Raw genomic sequence first — 19,357 nt, forward strand, 5'->3', positions numbered from 1 at the left:
GCAAAGGCAGAGCTCCCAGAATGTTCTCTTCCTCATTTTTTATAAGGCTAACCTCTTCTGATCGTTTCAGGAACTTCTTTCCTCTACTCGAGAATCTCCTCCAAGCTGCCTCCACTCTCCGCCACCCCCGCTTTTATCCTGGGATGTTTGCACATTCTTCGTTGACATCTTCCTATGCTGCTCATCCCACAGCTTCAGATCACCACCTCCTTTCAATCCTCCCGTTTTCCACCAGAGTTCTTTAAGAATAGCCTGTCGATGTCCTTTTCTGACCATTGACCTGCTGAGATCTCACCTGTGTTACTACCATCTCCCCAAGCTCCTCTGGCTCACGCATAACCTAACTTCAACATTCAATGATTTCTCCTTCAGCCTTCCTCTCACTTGACTTGAGAATTCATCTTTCTTAAAACTCCTCTTTTTGTCTTTCATAATATCCTTCAGTGAGATCTCTTCCTAATTGCAAGATATTCTTTGTCACTTAGCTTCTTTCCTCCCCCTCGTCTAGAGTTTCCATCTCACCATCTCTTGATTTCTGTCACACAAGGGTTGGTGAACACGTACCTAAAAGGTTATGACACCTGAATCTAACTTTCTAGTTCTGAAATCTCCCCAGTTCCAGTCCATCTCAGTGACACTCAAATTCAGCAAATCTCTATATTTCATAGCTTCTCCCTTATGCACACACACACACATTTTCCTGTTTCCCCTTCTGCTCTCAGTTAAGTGCATCTCTTCTCATCCGGTTACCAAAAGTTGAGTCTGAATCATCTTTCCTTCTTCCTTCTTCCTTATAAACAAAGAATTAAGACCCTATCTTCCTTTGCTAGACAGGGAACTTTGTTGTTGACGTCTTGAGTTAATGTGACATCTCCTGGAAATCTTCCCTGATGCTCTAGACTAAGTTAGGTCTCTTGTTGTAACCTCATGTGTTATCCCCTGTACTTTGTTGGCCCTTTTCTCGGCAGTAACTTACATTTTTAGGCATATCCCCAGCCACAATACCATCCCTCTTTAACACCTTGCTCTCTAGCTATCCACCAGGCTTGGCAATGTGTCTTCTCACCTCTGCGTCTTTATCCAGACCGTTTCTTCACTCTGAATTGTTCTCCTTTTCCTCCCCTCTACCAAAGTTACCAAACTATAACTTTTTGGTAGGGGCATCTGGGTGGCTCAGTTTGCTGGGCCTCCAACTTCAGCTCAGATCATGATCTCATGGCTCGTGAATCTGAGCCCCGCATTGGGCTCTGTGCTGACAGCTCGGAGCCTGGAGCCTGCTTCGGATTCTGTGTCTCCCTCTCTCTCTGCCCCTCCCCTGCTCACACTCTGTCTCTCTCTCTCTCAAAAATAAATAGACATTACAAAAAATTTTAAGAAACACCTAATCCCTAAGAATAAAATTACATTAAAAAAACTTTTTGGTAAATGCTTACTTATCTTCAAAGTCTCTATTAAGTATCATTTCTTTGCAACCTTTCTACTTAACCCAGAGTGGGTAGCATTATTCATCTCCCAGAATGTACATTGGTATTACAGTATGAACACCACAGTATTATAGTCGCATGTTTTCCCTTTTCACCTCCACTCCGTAGACTCTCATTTATGAGATGCTGATGGATGGTGACTTTGTCTTAACTCACTTTGCATCTGCAGTATTTGCACAGTGCTGGAACATAGTATGCATTTGACAGATGTTTAAACTTGGTGTGATTTTTTTAAAATATAAAATTATAGTATTATGTCTCCTCTCTGTGTGTGTGTGTGTGTGTGTGTGTGTGTGTGTGTGTGTCTAGATGGGTTGGAGGAGAGTGCCAAAAATGTAACTGTGACATTCACTGGGTTTCTATAATGTGGAGATACTACAATTTTGAGATTTAAAACTTCATTCAATAATAAAGGGGCCATTCCTGCGACCTCAATGTTCAGTATACATGGTTGAATATATAATATATGGTTGAATTGAAGAATTCAATCCATAGTGGTTTGGAAAGGGTGGGAGACACTCAGGCTTGGCCTAAACTTGGTCTTGTGTTTTAGGGAGGAGCACGGAAGGGTGCTGGCCAGAAGGACAATGACTCACATTACTACTTCTCAGATGCCAGGACGCTGTATGAAGTTTTCCAAAGAGGACTTGCTGTGTCTGGTAGGCCTGGAAGTCTAATCTTGACTGCAAGAAGACCAACGTGTGGTCTTGTTGTATACCTCTTCTCCCCTGTCTCCCTTCTTAAACCCAATGGTAGTCTGAGTAGAATGCTGACATACAAAATGCAGGAGACATAGCATCAGAATGGGGGGAGAGAACCAGTGTCAGACAGACTTGAGTTTAAAACCAGTTCTTCCCTTTCTGCTGTGTGACCTTGTACAAAATCACTTTGCCTCTGAATCTGTTCCTTACTTAACACAAAGAGGACCTCCCCGGCAAGTTGGTAAAGAGTTGACAATAATGTGGAGGAAAGTATCTTGATTAGCTCACGGGTCCATTATATTTGTTCAGAAACGGGATTTTCGTAAATGCAATTCCCTGAATTTACAGATGCAGCATATGAGCCAGAATTGGCATCCAGGGCTCCCGATCTACCTTGTCCTTGACCCCGATCCTGGTCCATGCCACTACTCTTTAGTATCACAGAAGGCAATTATCTTTTGGACCTCCTTAGAAACACCACCACATGCACTTTGGCAGGTTCATTTGGTACATACCAAGGCTCACTACCTATATCTGTATTATTGAACACAAGGCGAGGCACACTAGTTTCCTTCCAAAATCAACCAGCTTATAGCTCTCCCTACATCTTTAGTCTTTGGTGACATTTTATCCAGACATGGGTTTGCCTGTGTGACATCTTTTTTTTTTTATTTTATTTATTTATTTTGAGGGAGTAAGAGAGAACAGAAGTGGGGGAGGGGAAGACAGAGAGACAGAGCGAGAGTGAGAGAGAGAGAGAATCCCAAGCAGGTTCTGCACGGTCAGCGCAGAGCCTGAAACAAGGCTCGAACTCATGAACCACAAGATCATGACCTGAGTCAAAGTTGGATGCCTAACTGACTGAGCCACCCGGGCGCCCTTGCCTCTGTGACTTCCTATCCCTCCTTCCCTTCTGCCTTTTACCTGTGGCAATATGTAACAGCCAACTCCTGTCAGGTGCAAATCGTGCAGGCACAACACACATCTAGCCCGTTAACCTCCCCTAAACCTTCATGAGTAGTTATTATTGCCTCTATTCTTAAAAATGAGGAAACAGCAAGTCAGAGGTTCGGGGACATTCCAAAGGTGATGGAACGAGAAAATGTTGCAGCTGATTCTGAAATCTGTCCGTTTGACTAGATTGTTCTATTTTCAGTCAGCTCTTAAGTGTTTTATAAAAGTAGTTGCTCCTTCAGACAAAGAAAGGCTTATTGTAAAGCAAACTTCTCTCTGAAGTCTCCAAAGGGGACTGTACTTGGTTATTTCTGGCTCTAGGTCAGCACTTAATTTAGACTTCCGGGCAAATGACAAAGAAACCCCCAACCAACCATCAGTTTCTTTACTTTTTGGCAACTTTAGATACAATATGGCTAACATAAAAGATTTTCCTTTGGAATTTTCTTTTTCTTTATTTTTTTTTAAGTTTATTTATTTTTGGTAGGGGGAGGGGAAGAGAGAGAGAGAGAGAGAGAGAGAGAGAGAGAGAGAGAGAAAGATTCCCAAGGAGGCTCTGTGCTGATAGCGGGGCTTCATCTCATGAACATGACCTGAACCAAAAGCGAGAGTTGGACGCTCAACTGATGGAGCCACCCAGGCGCCCCTAGAACTTTCCCTTTTTCAAAATTTGCTTCAGTGAGTTTTCTTTACTGTGTTGTTATTGTAACTGGAAACAAGCCATTTAGCACATGATAAGTGGCATGTATGATACTTCATTGAGAAGAGGTTTTTCAACGTTTATTTATTTTTGGGACAGAGAGAGACAGAGCATGAACGGGGGAGGGGCAGAGAGAGAGGGAGACACAGAATCGGAAACAGGCTCCAGGCTCTGAGCCATCAGCCCAGAGCCCGATGCGGGGCTCGAACTCACGGACCGCAAGATCGTGACCTGGCTGAAGTCGGACGCTTAACCGACTGCGCCACCCAGGCGCCCCGAGAAGAGGTTTTTCAAGGGGCGCCTGGGTGGCTCAGTTGGCTAAGCCTCCAACTTTGGCTCAGGTCATGATCTCACAGTTTGCGAGTTCGAGCCCCACGTCAGGCTCTGTGCTGACAGCTCGGAGTCTGGAGCCTGCTTCGTATTCTGTGTCTCCCTCTCTCTCTTCCCCTCCTCCACTCACACTCTGTCTATCCCAAAAACAAAATTAAGAAGCATTACATAGTTTTCAAAAAGGGGAAGATGTTTTTTGATACGAAATTAAAACTAAGCAGATAAAGTTAAAAGGGTTTCTCGTGGAAGCAGGCACGTGAAACAGAAAATTACACGTCTGGTCCCAAGTGGAGATGAAAACATCAGCCCTAACATATGCTTTTAACCCCTACCCAATAGGTGGTCTCTGTTGCGAATCATCTACAGGGAGTGTTTAAACTACACTCTCCTCTAGTTCTGCCCTGTTGCAGCAGATCAGAATTCCACACAGTGAGACCCAAGAATCTGAATCTTTGACAAAGCTTCCCAGGGGCTCTGGGAGCCAGAGTTTCCACTCTTACTTAGCTGAAGGCAGCAATTTGGCCAAGCAATTGTTCACCAGCAGGCTCTTTGTAGATGGCCGCACCTTAGAACAGAGGGACGAAGCTAATCAAAGGCGAGGCTGTTGCCTGGTCAGGACTTTGGCTAATCAGGCTGAAGCTGATTAGGGCACCGAGTTTAATGAGGCTTCAGTTGGTGCCCCTTTGGGCCAATTATTTGACTTTTTCCTTGGCCATGGGCCTCTGCTAGAATGTTCATCATTAGGGAAGTGATGGGATGCAGAATGGTATTTCCACATTTATCACCATTCTCTTACTGAGTGGGCTTGAAGAAACTGCCCCAGTCCTTCATGATGCTTCGTGCCTTAGGGGTAACAATAGTTACCCATGTGCCCAGAGTCACATGCCATTGGTGCTAGCTATCACTAGTGAGGATTTTTTTTTAATTTTTTTTTCAACGTTTATTTATTTTTTGGGGGACAGAGAGAGACAGAGCATGAACGGGGGAGGGGCAGAGAGAGAGGGAGACACAGAATCGGAAACAGGCTCCAGGCTCTGAGCCATCAGCCCAGAGCCTGATGCGGGGCTGGAACACACAGACTGTGAGATCGTGTCCTGGCTGAAGTTGGACGCTTAACCGACTGCGCCACCCAGGCGCCCCACTAGTGAGGATTTTAATACAAGGGATCCCAGCAGTAGGCCACGGGAGGTGCGTTCTCTGGGATGGAGAAGTGGCTGGGAGCAGCTTGCAGACCAGCACGTGCCCGGCTTCCGGGAAAGTTAGTGTCAGGCTTGACTTCTTGCACATTCGTGCAGCTGTTTCAGCAGAAGGAAAAAGTAGCAACGTTTCCCGTGGACAGTCTCCTCATTCATTTTTTAAATATGTCTTTAATCAGAGTGGTTCTCTCTTCCTGGCTTTCTTTCCCTTTCCTTCTGTCACTTAGGCTGGAAGTTCACTTATTTACCTCTGAATTCTTAGTAATTCTGTCTCAGAATGCTTCCTTTTGGCAAGATCCTAATTCCTCCAGCAATTTGGCTAGATCCTCTGGGTAAAATTTCCTTCACTTCCACTTTTCTATTTATAACTCTGTCTATTTCTGGCTTGGATGAGGGGGCTTCTCCGTTAGTTAGCGTTGCTCCCTAGCTCGACAACACCACTTCCGTGACTTTCAAAGCCGCGTTTACTGTTTGTTTCTAGCACGTGGAGCTCCCAACCTTCAGCAATTAGGAAGCTTCATTCTTCTCTTGCCAAATGTATGCCACAATTGTAAAAATATCGAAGGTGAACGTATGTGTGCGTGTGTACAAGTGTGCAACTGTGTGTGCACGAGTGCACATATGCCACTATGGTTCCTTATGAGCCTCAGTATCTCAGGAGACATTCTATAAACAGGCTAAGTACATCAACAGGTGATTCAAGAGAGTAAATGAAACGAGGGGAAAGGGTCCCACCTGAATAGCTGTTAAAGAAACTTAGATGGAAGTACTTTTTAAGCGTATCAAACCAGAAGGTGTGATAAAAAGATACTATTTAGTGTCTACTACTTGAAATGTCGCTGGTGGGAGAAAAGCCAATTGTCACAACTGCTTCGTGCAGCAGAGCTCCACTGACCGCCACAACCCCCGAGCCCTCCCCAGCCAAGTTGTTTCATTTCAGAGACTCAAAGAAAATGTCCTAAACTTGAAATTAGGATTTGAGAGTATTTATTATAGCATTATTTAAGGTGTCAAATTTGGAAACAACCTAAATACTCATACTGAGATAAATTCAACTGCAGTAGAACCCTTCATCAGATGGTCATATAAGGTCACTGAAATCTCTATAGAGAAGACCTGACAACATGGGAATTTTTAAATCAAATGGGAGAAGGAAGCAGGATCCAAAGTGTATATGTGGAATGAACATAACCCTGTAAAATTATACAAAGGAACTATGAAAATAAAGATCAGTGTTAATGATATTTGTGTTTGATAATTTGATATTTGATAATGATAATGGTGTTTAGGTGATGGAATCATTGACAGCTCATATTTTGATTTTTTACATTTTTTTTATGAGCATACATTTCTCTTATTATAAGGAAGCTCAATCCAAGATTATCCAATATAGGTTCTTTGTGTTTCTTGTGGGATTTTACTTATTCGCATCATATGGGTTGTCCATCCTGCCGGTTTTCTTCAAATGTCTGTTCCAATAAGGGTCACATATTCCAACACCAAAACACCCTGAATGTTTGAAAACATTTCCTAAATGTTTCAAATGTAGTTCGAAATGCACTTCCTAAATATTTCTAATGTAGTTTGTAAAAACTCTTTCTGCCTTTGAGAACTGAGTACTTACTGCCTTTGAATTTCGTTCATAAGAGTAGCTCACATTCTTACTGGATTTCTCCTCCTTTGTGTCTTGTCTCTTCCGAATCTCGTGCTATATTCTATAGTCCAAAGGATTTGCAGATGGAGCTGATTTTCTTTTAATGTTATGTTTTTAGATAATGGGCCTTGCTTGGGATATAGAAAACCAAACCAGCCCTACAGATGGCTGTCTTACAAGCAGGTAAGTCATGCCCATGGTATTGGATAGATTCTTACTGTGGTATTCTGAGCTACTTTGGTCTCTTGACTGCTTTTCTTCTTTTTTTTTTTCCCCCCCCACCCCCACCCCCGTCTTGTAGGTGTCTGATCGAGCAGAATACCTGGGCTCCTGTCTCTTGCATAAAGGATATGGGCCATCAACAGACCAATTCATTGGCATCTTTGCTCAGAATAGGCCAGAGGTAACCATGTTGAAGTTAACTCCAGAAATGAGTCAGGGCTAGGTCTAAAGACTTAAACCCCACCCTGAAACCAATACTGTTATACTTGCTGATGACTTACCAAAACTATTTAAAGACCTCCTACTCTTTAAATATTGTTCCAGTGTAAAGAGTTACACCTCAGAGCCTCCTTAATCCCTGGTTGGATGTCTAATGATCTAAGTTGGTGACTGGATTTCTCTTATTTCCTAGCCCATTATGATTCACTTTAAGTCAGTCTCTGCCAAATGAGGAGAAAGTAAGGACGCTGTGGGGAGCTGGCAAATAAGAGCTTGTGGACATTGTAGAAAGGAGGGGAGGTGTTTGTATTAGAATTGGAACATTCATGTTGTACTTGAACTTGTCAAACAAGGTACCCATTGCTACTGAGAGTGGCTATAACCATCTTTATATAGTGAGTTGAAAGATGTAAACATTAAGATGATTGGACTCAAGCTTTAGTTAAGTCATTAGGCCAGTATTCTCAGAGAAAGCCTTTGTATGCTTCAGAATAGTTGGAAGTCCTATGCTTACTAGAGCCAGTAGCTTAACCTAAAAGCTGAGAGGGCACTGGCTGTACTTTTGGGTGAATCTACACACTCCACTTTGTTACACCCAGCCTCAATAGGAAGAGATATCCTTGACTCTAATTTAGGAACTTAATGCCAAACCTGGTATATTAGTCCGCTTGTGCAACCACAACAAAATATCACAGACTGGGTGGCTTAACAATAGAACTTTATTTTCTCATGGTTCTGGAGGCTGAAAGTCCAAGATCAAGGTGTCAGCATGTTTGGTTTCTACTGAGCCTTCTCTTCTTGGCTTGCAGATGGCTGCCTTCAAACTGAGTCCTCACGTGGCCTCTTCTGTTATCCTTGGTGCTTCTTCCTCTTCTTATAAGGACACCAGTCATATTGGATCAGAGTTCCACCCTTAGGACCTTATTTATTACCTCTTGAAAGGCCCTATCTCCCAAAGCAGTCACATTGGGTGTTAGGGTTTCAGCATGATTTTCAGGGGGGTTGGGGGGTGGACACAACTCAGTCCGTAACACCTAGACTGACATTTAAGGCCCACCACTCGCAGATGCTGACCCACCTTTCCAATTCATTTTGTATTAACCTTCACGCTTCTTGATGTATATACAGTGATGTTGTGCTATCCTTTGTTCATCCACTTCCTTCTTCCCTGAATGCCTGCTCTGCCTCCACCTCCATAGTCAAATCTTACCAGTCCTTCAAAGCCCTGCCCCATTTCCATCACTTTCCCCAAAGTAGTCCCAGATGGCCTTTACCCCACCCCAAAAGTGATCTCTCCTTCCTTTAAATTCCTTAAAACGAATGCTTTCTGTACCTCTTATGGATAGAACTTACTGCACTTCCACCTTTGGATTTTGGTCCTTTGTGTAGTAGTCGTCTCTGTGCCTAGCTTATCTCCTTTATTTAGCTGTACTCTACAGCATTAGCAATGGAAGTCTCTAGGGCCCCACGTGATTTCTTTTAACACGAAGGCCTCAAACAAGCATTTGTGGGCTGAATGACTGAAGTAATACTCTTCCCTTTCAAAGCGTTCTCTAGTTCTTACTGGAGCTTTTCTCCATACAGTGGATCATCTCTGAGTTGGCTTGTTACACATACTCCATGGTAGCCGTCCCCCTGTATGATACCTTGGGAGCAGACGCCATCATATACATTGTCAACAAGGGTAAAGCTTTGCTATTAAATTATAACTTGATTCTGTGTTCATGCTGAGTGATTCCTCAATATCTGCTTTGGTTAACAGACTTGGAATGCTATGGCCAGAATGTGCTCAAGTCTTTCCTGTCCTGTAGTACCAAGGATATAATTTACACGGAAGTTACCAAAAGCACAAGCAGGGATATGTACAGATAGAAAGTGCAATAAAATGTTCAAGGTGTCACGGTGTGACAGTATAGTTTAGAGATAAGATGCCTTACTTTGGCCACACTGGATAAAAGGTCATCGAGTGAGTGACTGAGTCATTTAATTGACTAAATCACTATGGAACTTCTGATTTCATTTCCTATCATTGTAAATCCAAGTCAGTACAGTTAGCCAGCATGCACCAATGTCCATGGTGAATTTGTAGAAAAAAATTACCATGGTTAGAGAAATAAGTACAAGCTCAAAGGTCAAGTAACAGCTCTTTCACATATCCAGGATCTTACCTTCTGTCCCAGAACTAGTAGGTTGAGTGAGTAGACCCATTTAAACTATAAACATAATCAGCAGTTGTTGTTGTTTTTTTTATTTTTACAAACAACTATCACAGCAAATGCTAACATTTAGAATCATAAAATGTTTGTCTGCTAAAATCCCATTTGTCCCTTTTCTCTTCTACTCCCTACTTCCCTCCCCAAAATAAAACACAGTGACAGGACCACACCTAAGTGATCCATGTTTGTTGTCTGTATTCTTAAGCAGAAAGAATTACATGACTCTAGAAACTGCAAACTGTGTTGGTAGCATGCATGAAAACTATGTGCTTCTGTTTCAATTAAGCTCATTTATTATCGATGGAATGCTTCAGGTTTTCTGCATTATAAATCTGATTTGCAGACATAATCTCCTTTGGGTACCCACTAGCTTTGAAATTTTCAAAAATCTCTTCCTTGTTGCAAGGCAATCAGGTACCCAGCAGGGCATGAAGGTGACCTCTGGCTCTGTTTCTGCTTCCAGCTAATATCTCTGCGGTGATCTGTGACACTCCCCAAAAGGCATCTCTCCTGATAGAGAATGTGAAGAAGGGCCTCACCCCAGGCCTGAAATTGATCATCCTCATGGATCCCTTTGAGGATGACCTAAAGGAAAGAGGAGAGAAAAATGGAGTTGAGATCTTATTGCTGTTTGATGCTGAGGTATGGGCTTTAAATTCAAATAATAGCTTTAAGAGGAGTAAATGAGATTCATGCCGTGAAGTTTGAGAATTATTTCTCTAAAACAATTCAGCAGCCATGCCAGAGGAGAAGAAAGGTCTGTGGTCAATGGGCACAGCCTTCTAAGTGGAGGATTTATGAATACTGAGGTCAGTGGTAGCTAAGGATGTGGGTCCTGGAGTCAGGTTACAGGGTTCATATTCCAGCTCCACATCTATTAGTCAGGTGACCTTAGGCAAGTTTCTCCACATCTCCCTTTTCCCCTCTGTAAAATAAGGATGAAATAGTCCCTAACTCACAGAGGAGTTGTAAAGTGTTAAATGTAAAGTGTTATATAAAGTGTTCAGGACAGCGACTGGTATATAGTGACACTGAAATGTCAACTATTCCTAGTATTCAGAAAGATTTAGTAATGGTCCTAGATGACTGGACCTCAAGAATACAATGGGAAGTTTGGACATCTGAAATCTGCCCGCTTGAGGCTGGTATTCTAGGGAAACCTTATGTTCCTCCCTGCCTGAATATTGGCTTCTAGGCCTGATCTGGGTTAGAGCATTGCTTTGATTCCCACAGAAAAGGGAGGTGTTTACATGGAAAAGGAAAGAGAGGGCTGTGTTTGTCATAAGTCTGTCCATCTTAACCGATGACTTCCTTTCTTGGCTTTCTGTTCACGTAGAATCTAGGCAAAGAGAACTTCAGAAAACCTATGGTAAGTTTTCTTCTGCCCAAAATTGAGTCTTGCCATATTCAACTCCCAAAGCTCTTGGTAGATTAATCCTTTGTGCTTCCTCCTCTAGCCCCCTAAACCAGAAGACCTGAGTGTCATCTGCTTCACCAGTGGGACCACAGGTCAGTGCCCATGAAGCTGTCCCAGAGGCCTCTGCTCAGCCAAAAACATAGTGTGAGTCACCACTGGTCTGGTAAATATACCCTATCCTTAGGGTCATACAACCTAAGTTTTGAGTATGGATGCCCACATGGAAAAATGTAAGTATAAGCAAGTAAACTTCATGGAACACACCGGGAGGTTTTTCCATGCTATGGACTTCAGGAACCATACAGATGGCATCAGAGTCAATTTTCTTCCCCAACCACCACTCTCTCAACTTGACACCACCAGAATGGTTTCAATCAAGGTGACTCAGGGACAGTTCTACACAGATCAGTGTGTGCCCATCCCTACCCCTGAAGCTACTTATCTGTTATAACTCCGAGTAGATTTAGATATGGCCCCATGTGCCAGTTTGTAATGTGATAGTTAGGAAATATAGTTAGGTCTGAAGTCTTAAACATGAAAACAGTGCAAGGTTGGGGGCGGTTGGGGGTCACTTGGAGTTTTATTTTCGACTATTGCAATGTGAGATTGTGGCTGTACCCTCTGTGGTAGTAGAAGTCTAGCAATGTTGTCAGCAGTAGTGTCTCTGGGTGCATTAATCATTCATAAACAGAGTCCTATACCATTCATAAAAAGACACAGTGACCAGAGAAGCTCTTGACTCTCTGGAACAGAACCATTTGAATGCAGCTTCTTATTTCACAACCAAAGGCTACCTGTTAGTTATTTAAAGGGTCTTTTTTTCCATGTCCTATTTCCTACAGGTGACCCTAAAGGAGCCATGTTGACCCATGAAAATATTGTTGCAAACAGTTCTGCTTTCCTCAAATGTATGGAGGTCAGTGGTCAATTTAAAAAGAGGTATTCATTAAAATGTAAATCCGTCATAAGATTTTAATCTTGATGTTACAGGAGGCAGAGACAAAAAACAAAACAAAACCAAAAGCCACGTTAAAGGCCTGACAATGAATCAGTGTGGACAAATACTGGTGCATCTTTGTCCAGAGGACTGTGCGTTTTCCAGCCTTGGTCTCTTAGAATCACTGCCTGTATCTACACTCAGTGAAGTTAAGGAGCACCTTAACTTCAGTCATACAGTGCAAAACCTGTGCAACTATGTGTGGCAATCCTGGAAATTTCTTTAAAATTAAAAAAAAATTTTGGTGAGATATTATTGACGTATTAATTTCAGGTGTACAACGTGATTCCATATATGTATGTACTGCAAAATGGTCCCTGTGATAAATTCCAAGTCCAACTTTCAAATCTGCAACACAGTATTATTAACTGTAGTTAATAGGAGCTGCTTTTAAATCTCCTTTAGAATAGAAAGTTAGCACTAATCCAATGGTGTCTCTTTCTTGTTCTGATCTATAGTGTATTTTCAAGCCCACCACTGAGGATGTGTCCATTTCCTACCTCCCCTTGGCTCATATGTTTGAGAGGATTGTACAGGTGAGTGACCTATGTTCCTACCACGTATGTGAAAAGGCAGTCTTGATTAGTAGTTTCATGTTTATTTCAAAGGCAGCTACACAACATTTGTGGTCCTTTCTCTAATCGGAAAGAAGCACACAGGGAGCTGGTGCAGTTGAGTCCTAACCCTGGCATTTACACTTCACTTGCTGCAAGCCTTTCTAGTTGTGTCTATGTATGTCCAGCAGAATTAATGGTTGCTCCTGCCTTTACCCAGGGGCCTGTGAGTCCAGTGACGTCATAGCCAGGAGCTTACTATCTGCTCTCAATTCTATTTTGGGATAGGAATATTGTTTCTTCCTTTACATTTCATTTTGGTTAGAATTTTTTAAAAAGATCTAGGGTTAGGGGCACCTGGGTGGCTCAGTCAGTTGAGTGTTAGACTTCGGCTCAGGTCGTGATCTCACGGTTTGTGGGGGTGAGCCCCGCATCGGGCTCTGTGCTGACAGCTCAGAACCTGGAGCCTGCTTTGGATTCTGTGTGTGTGTGTGTCTCTCTCTCTGCCCCTCCCCCACTCATGCTCTAGGTCTCTCTCTCTCTCTCTCTCTCTCAAAAATAAATAAACATTAAAAATTAAAAAAAAAAAAAAGACCTAGGGTTAGAGAAAAGGAAGTTTCCCACAAAGGTGCAGAGAAGGAACATTTGATCCGGGTAAGATGTTCAGTATGTGTCAAGGTAGAGCCAGTTAGGATCATATGAATGCCAGAGAGCCGCTGCCTTTCTGTCAGTGGACTCCAGGCTTGTCAGGCAATTCTGGGGCTGATTTGAGAACGGAAAATAGTGCTGGCCTTCCCAAAACACATCCAGTAGTATGGATGGAAAATCCCCTCGCTGCTACTCACTTAAATACCTCTTCAACCAGTTTATCTGTTGATGCATGAAATGCCAAAATGAACAATTCAGTTCCTTGGGCTAAAGTAGTGGCATCTGATTAATAAAATATGAACTCTAATAAGCATACTTTTTCACATTCTAACACCTCCGACATTGAGATAGTCTTCCAACTGTAGGCATGTTCTGGTTTCAGTGGCAGGGTTTTTCTTAGTGCTACATGATGGACGGTCTCTTACAAAGGACAGTGTCTCGAACTGTCACTCAGAGCTACAGGTGGAATAGGGTGGGCCCTCCATCTCACGGTCTGTCTTCCCTGTCCTGCCACCTCAGCAGAAATGAGTTTCCAACCTGTCTTGGGCACAGGCTCTCAGAGTTCTGGGTATCTGAAATTTGTGGGGAGGGTGCTGTACAGAGAAAAGTGCCTGTGGATGGCAACCTAGTTCTCAATTCTGCCCAAGACAGCCCCCCTCCCGCCACCATGAAGTGGGCCTTTGGCTCTGAGCTCTGCTCTTTGGTTTTGCTTTTAGACTGTCGTGTACTCTTGTGGTGCCAAAGTCGGTTTCTTCCAAGGAGATATTCGGTTGCTTCCTGATGACATGAAAACTCTGAAGCCCACAGTGTTTCCTTCTGTGCCTCGACTACTCAACAGAATCTACGATAAGGTGCCAACCTTGCTTCTGCGGGGCTTGCCCTGGAGATGAAGGAACGGTCTGTGGCTTAGGCCTAAGGTTTTTAGGGACTTTACGTTGCTAAGAAAGTTTTTCCACATACGCCCCCTACTCTGCATGAGCATCCACCTAATAGCCACATTCACAAATGCAACTGTGAAAAACCACAATAAATGAAAACTCCTTTCATGTGGATAAGATCGTTTGGACCAGATCCGGAGAAAGAGCTCAAGTCAGGGACTTAGGGAGCCCCTCAAAATTAAGCTGACTTATTGAGGAGTTGTTATTCTGGATTCATAATGCCTACAGGCTCTTGAGTTTCTTGCTGAGGTACCAGGCCCGTGGGCAACATTTCATATGCATTCCACTATCTAATCCTTGCAAAAACACAGGAAATCCCATCCACACTTACTATTTCCAACTTCCAGCTGAGGAGACTGAGCCTTGGGGAGGGGAGAGGAGGAAGAAAGAAAAGAAAAAAAAAAAAAAACCTGGCCAGAATCATAACCAATAAGGGTTTGGGCCAGAATCAAACTGTCACATAGTAGTTAGTTGTCATTGACCGCTGCTCTATTTTTCATTAGACTTTACAACACGGTGATTTTTCTAATTCAATTTAATCATTTCTCCTGCATTCATTAGCTGAGATTCTTCTAGAAAGATGTGACAAGTGTTCTTTCCCTTTATTTATCAATCTTTAGAATAATGAATTGGTGCCCCCAGAGATCTTCAGAAATGACCAAGATTTTTCATTTGTAATATTTTGAACTCGTGATTTGCATAGTTGTATGCTTAATCCATTTCAGTCATTCTTTCTGATGTTCAAATTGTCCCACCATCAAAGTTGGGAGCCCAATCAAGTTCTTCATGTGTCCTTTTGACATAACTCCCCATAACATGTCCCAAGCTTATCTTTTGTGTTTCTCACCCAAGCCTTGGATTGTCTAACTTTTCCAGGGAGTCCCTGGAACTGGGATTTGAACCCAGGAAATATAGTAATAGAGTCCAGGCTCTTAATCAGATATTTGATCATCTCACAATTCCATAGACATGGGATCCCCGAGGAAATAACACATGGCCACTCTGCACATGCTTTGGACTCCACCCCTGAGATTCTAGCATTCCCCTTCACACTTGTGAATCTCAGTACTATCTTGGGGATTTGGTGATGGGGCAGGCAGCATTCTAGCTCACAGATGACCCCTGAATATTGAAAGTGCTAGTTTTAACAGAATTGTTAGCAACCCCAGCAGCTGTCGGCATGCTACGGAATTATTAGATTTGGCGGCTGTTATGGTTTTGGTTCATGTTATTAGACATTTTTACTTTTGATAGTTTTTTAATGATATGTTAATACTAAACACACAGCTTACTCTGCAACTTATTTTAAAAATGAAGGGCTTTATTACTGTGACTACAAATTCCAGCCTCTGTCAGTGATATATTAGGAGGAAGTTGCCTTGTGAATGATGATAAATCTCTTAAGGTTGAAAGAGGTATCAGGAATGACAGGATGCTGGCAACATTTGAGCATAGATCTCGGAGAGAGGTGGTGAGATATTGACAAAATGATGGTATGGGCATAAGTAGATGCCTGGAACCTAGAGCACAGTTGGCATTAGGGGCTAAGGATGAATAGCTCAATTTAGCTAAAGGCTTAGAAATGGAAGTGTAAATATGGAAGATGGCTAGAGAGTTCTTTTCCAATTTTGAACTGGAAAAGAACTTTGATTTCCTTGAATCTGACTTCTGGTAGGATGGAGTCCTGAAAGCCAGAATATGGGGTTCAGGATTTCATTTTGGAAGTAAGGGATTTCTTCGAGTTGTACTTGAAGCTCTCCTTTGGCAGGTACATGGTTTATAGATTAGTCACAGTGAGGCAAGAGTAAGGGAGTCTAGGGAAATAATAAGCTGGTAAAATGGTGCCATAATTAAGTCCAAAGGGAATAAATAAATAGAAAAATCTGTTGGGTTTTGTATGGTGTGGTTAAACAAACTTTAGTTACAGAGAAGAGTGGTATTTTTCCATATTTAATGTATATAAGCATTATAGGGCAAGGGGAGGGAGAGATAGGAGGGAGAGATTCCTAGGCCTTTCTTTGATCTATTAAATCAAAGCCCTAAAGGTGTTGCCCATTGAGCTGTTTTTTATCTAGTACCCCCAGGTGATTTGGTAGGCAGATGTTGACAACATTTTGAGGACACCCTTATTTCAGCTGTCAAAGTTGTTTGCCAAGGACAAGGAATCTGGAGGAGCTGGAATTCTGTACCTATACACTCAGTGCACTTATTTCTTAGTGTGGCCCTAATTCTCTGGAATCATTATTTAGCAATGCAGTTCATGACATGAAAGTCACTTCTGTATGAAGCAAGAAGGCACTGTCTTTTGCTCACTGGTGAATGGCTTTGGTGAGTATCTCCAGTAGGTTTCCAACTAAGAGGAACTATCATTTTCCAGGTACACAATGAAGCCAAGACACCCTTGAAGAAGTTCTTGTTGAACCTGGCTGTTTCCTGTAAATTCAGTGAAGTAAAAAAGGGTATCATCAGGCGTGACAGTTTCTGGGACAAGCTCATCTTTGGAAAGATCCAGGTAGGTTGGTTGGGTATAGGACAGAGCCAGGCAAATATCTGGGCTTCCTGCTAGCTTATCATACTTTGCTTTTTCTCTGATGGCTGAGTGTCTCTTTAATGGGATATCCTGTCACACTTACTGGGTTTACTCCCCTTTTGAGGTGAGGTCTCTCTGGGACAACTTTGTCATTAAAGGAAATTGGTCAAAAAGTAGAAAATGGATTTTCTTAAATTTTGGCACACAGTCTTATTCTCTTGGGTGGTCTGTTGAGATTATAAGTAATGTGAAGCGTCTGGGAATATAAATCATCTGAGGAAATTTTTAAAAACTTGCAAGTCTAGTCTCAGGGATGTAAGTGACAATAAAAGCTAACATTTTAAGTGCTTTTCCTCAATGGCATGCCCTAGTGTAAGTGCTTTGTAAATTAACTAGTTTAACTCTTATAAAAACACTGGGTAGGCTGTTCTACCCATTTTGCAGTGGAAGAAACTGAAGCCAAGGACATAGGTTTCAGCAGCTCTTTTGTTTCTCCTGAACAGGACAGCCTTGGCGGGAGGGTTAGCCTCATGGTCACTGGAGCTGCCCCCATCTCCAGCCCAGTTTTGATGTTCCTCCGGGCAGCAATAGGATGTCCGGTAAGCCAAGCACCTTCTTTGAAAATAGCCTATTTCACTTGTGCACACAAAAAGCTCACTCTTTTAAAAATGAAAACGCAACTGAAAAGCACCAAAGAGAGTGTCACCAAAAATCTCAAAGTCAAGAGAAAATAGCCTTCTCTTGTGCATCTGTATACATACATACGTACCTTTACATAAACTGGCATCAGTTTTAAAATACTTGTTAAACAGTGCCCCATCAACATTGGTCCTGGTCAAATAAAGACCAGCATCATTTTAATGGTTATTAGTTTATTGGATGTACCTAAGTAACTAGTCTCCTATGGATGGACATTTAAGTCGCTATTTTTTCACTGTTATAATCAATGAAGTGATAAGGATACTTGTGTATCCTTTAGTATTGATGCAAATACCAATTTAGGGTATTAAATGCCTGCAAGTAGGGACTACTGGGTCAAAATATATGTTTTGTTTTTTTTTTCCCCACATGTGAATGTAGATTATCACACTTCCCTCCAGAAAGATCTTGTCTTTTTATACAGTCCTGTAAATAATGCACGAGATCTTATTTCCCCCACATTCTTGCCATTGTCAGGCTTTCCCAGTCATTTAAAGCTTAGCCAAGCAGATGTGTGAAAAGTCTCACTTCAGTTCTATTTCTTTTATTAACACTGAACATCTTTTCTATCACTTAATGGCACTTGTATTTCTTTCAGGAAGTACTCTATTATTTTCGTTTAGAAAAATGGCCAATGGATAATAAAGTTCTCTTTCACATTGCTTCTAAGAGTTCATATAGTAGTATTTGTTTTTTTGTGAATGTTTTTCCTAGTCTCATCTTTTTGCCTTGTGTATTGCTATATGAAAGTTTCAAATGTTTACATAATCAAACTGATTCATCTTTTCTATTTGTGGTTTGTGAATTGCTTAGATAGGACTTCCTAATTCCAGTATTTCATAAGACTGCTTTCATTCCTATTTTCTGATAATCTCATCGTTTTACTTTTTCCTAATTAAGCCTGTGTTCCATCTGGAACTTAGTACAAGTGCTTGGGTGTAGACATTCTCTCTCTCTTTTCCCCCAAATAGCTAATTAGTTCATCCATCTGACCAACATTCATGGCACGAATGAAACATTGTGTCCTCATAGTGTCCCCTCTGTATATAACCACCATCAAAAATGATTCTAATTGATGGCCAAGGCTAGAGGTCATCTACTCTTTCAAATTAGCACCCTCTTGGCCATTCTTAATGACTTCATTTCCCTCAGCCCCTAAAACCAACAGATACGTAGGTCCTATTGTCACACCCTTCTTGGAAATGCCCTCTTCTCCATCTCTACAAAGTCTGCCTATCACAGGCCCCCTCACTGCCCCCTCCCACCCCGCCCCAGTGCAGTAGCTTATGTGCTTGTTTGCCCCCGACCAGCAGATTGAAGGTGTTAGGACACCAAGTATCTTCCAAGCCTCAGAGACCTTGCCTTCCTCATGTCTTTCCACAGGGTATTGCCACCTCATGCTTTCTCTTGAGTAAGTCTCAAACCCTTCTTTGGTTTCCCCAGGTGTTTGAAGCTTATGGCCAAACAGAATGTTCTGCTGGCTGTACATTTACATTACCTGGAGACTGGACATCAGGTAGGTTCTCCATCTACTGGGTGGGAGATGCAGTTGTTGGCAGGAGGGTTCTAAAGGAACTAGGGCTTGAGTTAGATAACCTCAGTGCTTTGGACAAATGTGGCAAATGCCAAACTCAAGTTTCAGTCCAGACCTTTCTATCTTGGCTATCCAGCATTTGCACTGGATGACTTTTCAGTTTTCTTGTTTTAGAGTCAATCCATAAATAAGTCAGAAACATTCCTGGACATTATCACTGTTTCATGGTTTCCCAGCTGATTCAAGGTGGTGTTTTCTAGGCCACGTCGGAGTCCCCCTGGCTTGCAATCATGTGAAGCTAGAAGATGTGCCTGACATGAACTACTTTTCAGTGAACAGTGAAGGAGAGGTGGGTAGGTTGTGC

General features: G+C 42.3%; 1 protein-coding gene across 6 annotated transcripts in view; it reads left to right on the top strand.

Moving 5' to 3' along the window:
• The window catches only part of ACSL5 (acyl-CoA synthetase long chain family member 5), a 44,643-nt gene that overhangs the window by 20,667 nt on the left and 4,619 nt on the right, over window positions 1-19,357 (top strand). For all 6 annotated transcript variants that reach the window (XM_047826083.1, XM_047826082.1, XM_047826079.1 and 3 more), the window contains 14 exons: window positions 2,038-2,143; window positions 7,138-7,202; window positions 7,321-7,422; window positions 9,045-9,144; window positions 10,140-10,318; window positions 11,013-11,045; window positions 11,134-11,185; window positions 11,936-12,009; window positions 12,549-12,626; window positions 14,009-14,143; window positions 16,608-16,742; window positions 17,264-17,359; window positions 18,903-18,975; window positions 19,254-19,342. In XM_047826083.1, coding sequence (XP_047682039.1) covers window positions 2,038-2,143; window positions 7,138-7,202; window positions 7,321-7,422; window positions 9,045-9,144; window positions 10,140-10,318; window positions 11,013-11,045; window positions 11,134-11,185; window positions 11,936-12,009; window positions 12,549-12,626; window positions 14,009-14,143; window positions 16,608-16,742; window positions 17,264-17,359; window positions 18,903-18,975; window positions 19,254-19,342 — 1,317 coding nt within the window. The remainder of the gene's footprint in view (window positions 1-2,037; window positions 2,144-7,137; window positions 7,203-7,320; window positions 7,423-9,044; window positions 9,145-10,139; window positions 10,319-11,012; window positions 11,046-11,133; window positions 11,186-11,935; window positions 12,010-12,548; window positions 12,627-14,008; window positions 14,144-16,607; window positions 16,743-17,263; window positions 17,360-18,902; window positions 18,976-19,253; window positions 19,343-19,357) is intronic.

The sequence above is a fragment of the Prionailurus viverrinus genome, chromosome D2, assembly GCF_022837055.1.
Source record: "Prionailurus viverrinus isolate Anna chromosome D2, UM_Priviv_1.0, whole genome shotgun sequence".
Taxonomy (NCBI): domain Eukaryota; kingdom Metazoa; phylum Chordata; class Mammalia; order Carnivora; family Felidae; genus Prionailurus; species Prionailurus viverrinus.